This window comes from Rhincodon typus, chromosome 28 (genome assembly GCF_021869965.1).
Source record: "Rhincodon typus isolate 14 chromosome 28, sRhiTyp1.1, whole genome shotgun sequence".
Taxonomy (NCBI): Eukaryota; Metazoa; Chordata; class Chondrichthyes; order Orectolobiformes; family Rhincodontidae; genus Rhincodon; species Rhincodon typus.
The window spans coordinates 41,176,186-41,180,197 of NC_063359.1; the positions used below are offsets into that span (position 1 = coordinate 41,176,186).

Sequence of the window (4,012 nt, forward strand, 5' to 3'; positions counted from 1 at the left end):
AGACGGCATAGTCTCAGAATAAAAGGGCACCAATTTAAAACTGAGATGAGGAGGAATTTCTTCTCTCAGAGGGTCATGAGTCTTTGGAACTCCCTGCCACAGAGAGCTGTGGGGGCAGGGCCCTTGTGTATATTTAAGGCTGAGATAGATTCTCGATCAGTCGGGGGATCAAGGGTCACAGGGAAAGGGCAGGAAAGTGGACGTGAAGAATGTCAGATCAGTCATGATCCTATTGAATGGCAGAGCAGGCTTGAGGGGCTGAATGGCCTCCTCCTGTTCCTATTTCACATGGTCCTATGGCAATAGTGGATGCTAATGTTTGACCATTGGAAGTGATCAATTATTCATAAAGCACTGTGGTGAGAGAAGGGGCTCTACCAACATGAGCTTTTTAGAAATAATTACTCAAAACCAATATACATTTGGAATAATGATACAATCAGCAACTCACCAAAGTTCCTTAGACAGCACCTTCCAAACACACAACCACTTCTATCTAGAAGGACAAGGGCAGCAGACACATGGGAACACCACACCCAGCAAGTTCCCCTCCGAGCCAATCACCATCCTGACTTGGAAAAATATTGCCACTGGGTAAAAAATCTTGGAATTCCCTCCCTAACTGTATCGTAGGCATCCCTGCACTAGATGGGAGCCAGTGATTCAAGATGGCCCCACCTTCTCAAGGGCATCTAGAGACAGGCAATAATTGTTGGCCCCAGCAATGATGCCCATATATTAAGAACTATTAAAATACACAGTGGTGGTGGAATCTCAGCAGTTTCATGAGTTGAAAATGTAGCTGGTGCAGCTTTGGCACTGGGTTAGGAGAGTGAGTGTTGGTGAAGTTGGTTGTGGATAGGGGAGTTGATGAGTCTGGTGCAAGGTTGTGGGTCAGAGTTGAGGGGGTTGAGATAGGTGGGTCAGAGGGGGGAGATGGGTGTGCTTAGAGAGCTAGCATCCGCAGGAGCTGGGGAGAAGGCGGATGGGGAGGTGAAGGTGAGGGGGCTTGGGTGTTGATGAGTTGGCAGGAGTTTTGAAAAGGAGAGTTTGATTTTCGTGTGTTCAATATTGGATTGGATGCTGAATTGGAGGCAAAGTTCAGGGACAATTTTTTGTCAAAGAAAGTACTTACTGCACTGGACAGGGCTCAGTGTTACAGATCTCTGTTGAAGCTGGTCTGAGTGTAATATCACATGCTGAAGGAGGGACCCTCTGTCTCACACTCTTCTCTTCCTTTATGCAGTACACGTCCCGCTCCCGAATCCCACCATCACAGCTTGCATTGCAAGGATCAAACGCATTGACTTCCCACCTTGCAAGGAATAAATAACAGTTATAAACACTGTCACATACAGCCTCTGTATCTTTGGGTTCATGAATGATAATGTGAGCCAGGGTCTCCACTCCTGACTACTACTCAATCACTGCTGCTGTAATGTGTGCACCTGTTAAACACATTCACACTCTTTTATATTTCTATTTCTGTTTGTAGTGAAAATTCATTCTCAGGGGAACAGATATCACTGGCTGGGCCCAGCATTTATTGCCTGTCACTAGACGCCCCTCGAGAAGGTGGTGATGAGCTGCTTTCTTGAACCGCTGCAGTCTACCTGCTGTAGGTAGACCCACAATGATATTAGGGAGAGAATTCCAGGATTTTGACCCAACAACACTGAAGGAATGGCGATATATTTCCAAGTCTGGATGGTGAGTGGCTGGGAGGGGAACTTGCAGTGGTGTTCCATTGTAACTGCTGTCCTTGTTCTTCTAAATGGAAGCAGTCGTGGGTTTGGAAGGTGCTGTCTAAGGAGTCTTGGCGATATGGGAAGACTAAACTCCCATGTAAACCCAGACTAGGTGAGGACGGCACTTTTCTGTCCCAGCATGGTCAGTGATGATCTAGATTGGATTTAGAGTAATCAGAGAGTCTCATGATCACTTTTACTGATACTCATGTTTTTGTTGCCTGGGAATGTTTGATGTGGCAGTGTGAAGGGAGTGTGGCCTTGCTAAGCGAGCAGTAACAGTTTCACATGGTGATGCCATGCTATGACTTACCAGGGAGTACAGGTTTGAAGGTTGCACTGCATGAAGCGTATGTGAGGCTGGAAGGTCTGGTGGCAAAGTTCCTGTTGTGCTTCCTCCCTGGTCTCAGGGTCAGCACACACATACCTGACATCAAGCACTCCTGTGGATAGATAACAGCTGTTAGTATAACTTCCGATCAGCTTAAAAGGCTACGGACCTGGCAAGCTGCCATTTGTACAACTAGTTTTGTCTTGGGTGAGGAGTCTGTGCCTCACTAGTGTTGGGAGGGATGAACTCTAAGACTATACTCAGCTGCTTGGCCTCAGAGATGTTGCAGATGGACCTGGTGGCAGTGAACATAGGAGGAGCAGGAGGCCATTCAGCCTCTCCACAGTTCAATGAGATCACCAAAGAATTAAGGTTTTTCAATCAGCTGGGGAAGAGAGCAAGAATTTGGGGCTTGTTTTACAATTAGATAACGGTTAAGTCATCATAAGGGCATCCTGATTCTCTGGGAAACCAATGGTTGCACTTCTCTGGCCCAGAGTGATTTGTGTCAACACCATTGTGGGGAACGAGAGTCACATTTAGATGCAGTCTGGGTAAGAATGCCTGGTTTCTACCACCAGTTGGATTTGTTTGACTATTTGGCAGCTTTGTGGTTATTTTCAGTGCTGCCACAGTCTACAGAGAGTGCAGTGGCTTAGATTTTCCACCAGGATAATACACTGGTGGTAACAGTCATCCAATTTAGAAATGACCCCACCATCTCGTCATGGGGCCACAGTGGTAACATCACAATCCACAATCCCAAACTAATGTTCTGAGAACATGGATTCAAATCTCACCATGGCAGATGGTGAAATTTGAATTCAGTAAAATCTGTAATGAAAAAAATGGTGACCACGTAAATAATACCAATTGACATAAAAGTACTTCTGGTTCATTAATGACATTAAGGGAAGAGAAGGCCATCTTTATCTGATCTGGACCAGATGTGACTCCAGACCCACTGCAATGTGGTTGACTCTTAAAGGCCCAGGAAATTAGGGGTGAGAAATAAATGATGGCCTAACCAGCCATACTCACATCCCATGAATGAGGATGAACTAAAACTACGGCCCTCAAACTGCTGTGGAAGAGTTGAACAGTTGATACAATCCAGTCCAATTAAAGGAGGAGTTCTCTTGAGTGGCCTTGTCATTAGATGCACTGTTTACTGGAGGACTGAGGCACTAGCTGAGAGACGTTGCGGGAAAATTCTGGGTTTGGACGGAGTTAGCTGATAAACCTGTGTGTCTCTGAATCAGTGTCCCCGACTCCATCGTGGTCAGTCCTCAGTGACTCCTGCTAAGTGTCAACACATGTGTCAGGCTGGGTTGCACTTGATGTGATGCCATCTTGGTCCAATATCTGTCACACATACTTGTGGGCTTATGCATGAAGTTGGACATTTGCCTACAATGTCCTTTTTAACCCTGTCTACCCCTCCCTTCTGCTTAAAACCCCTGTCTTTGACCAACTTGTCGCCCTGTTCTAATATTTCCTTCTGTGATCGATGCCAAATTAAGTGTGATTACATTCCTGTGAAGCATCTTGGGACGTTTTACTACAATAAAGGCACTATATAAATGTTGATGTTGTTGTTGAGATTGACAAGAAGCTGTCTCCCAGTGAGTGTCTGCTTGAAGAAGGGGGTGGTGGCGGAATGGGGTGGTGGGGGAAGGGGATGGCTGTGGGAATGGGTCTGGAGATGATGAGGTGGGGAAGCGATAAGGATGGGGAAGGTGGTGAGGAGATAGTGAGGGTGGGGGAGGTAATGGGGGAGATAGTGAGGGGGGAGGAGGTAATGGGGGAGATAGTGAGGGTGGGGGAGGTAATGGGGGGAGGTAGCGAGGGTGGGGGAGGTGATGGAGGGAGATAGTGAGGGGGAGATGGTGAGTGTGGGGGAGATAGTGAGGGTGGGGGGGAGATAGTGAGG

At 46.9% G+C, this 4,012-nt stretch overlaps 1 protein-coding gene across 1 annotated transcript in view; it reads right to left on the bottom strand.

The window, feature by feature from the left end:
• Positions 1-1,131: 1,131 nt before the first annotated feature.
• The window catches only part of col5a1 (procollagen, type V, alpha 1), a 199,447-nt gene continuing 196,566 nt past the window's right edge, over positions 1,132-4,012 (bottom strand). The window contains exons 62-63 of the mRNA XM_048613423.1: positions 2,062-2,191; positions 1,132-1,315 (exon numbers count right to left, since the gene is read on the bottom strand). Of these exons, the coding sequence (XP_048469380.1) occupies positions 1,132-1,315; positions 2,062-2,191 (314 nt within the window). The remainder of the gene's footprint in view (positions 1,316-2,061; positions 2,192-4,012) is intronic.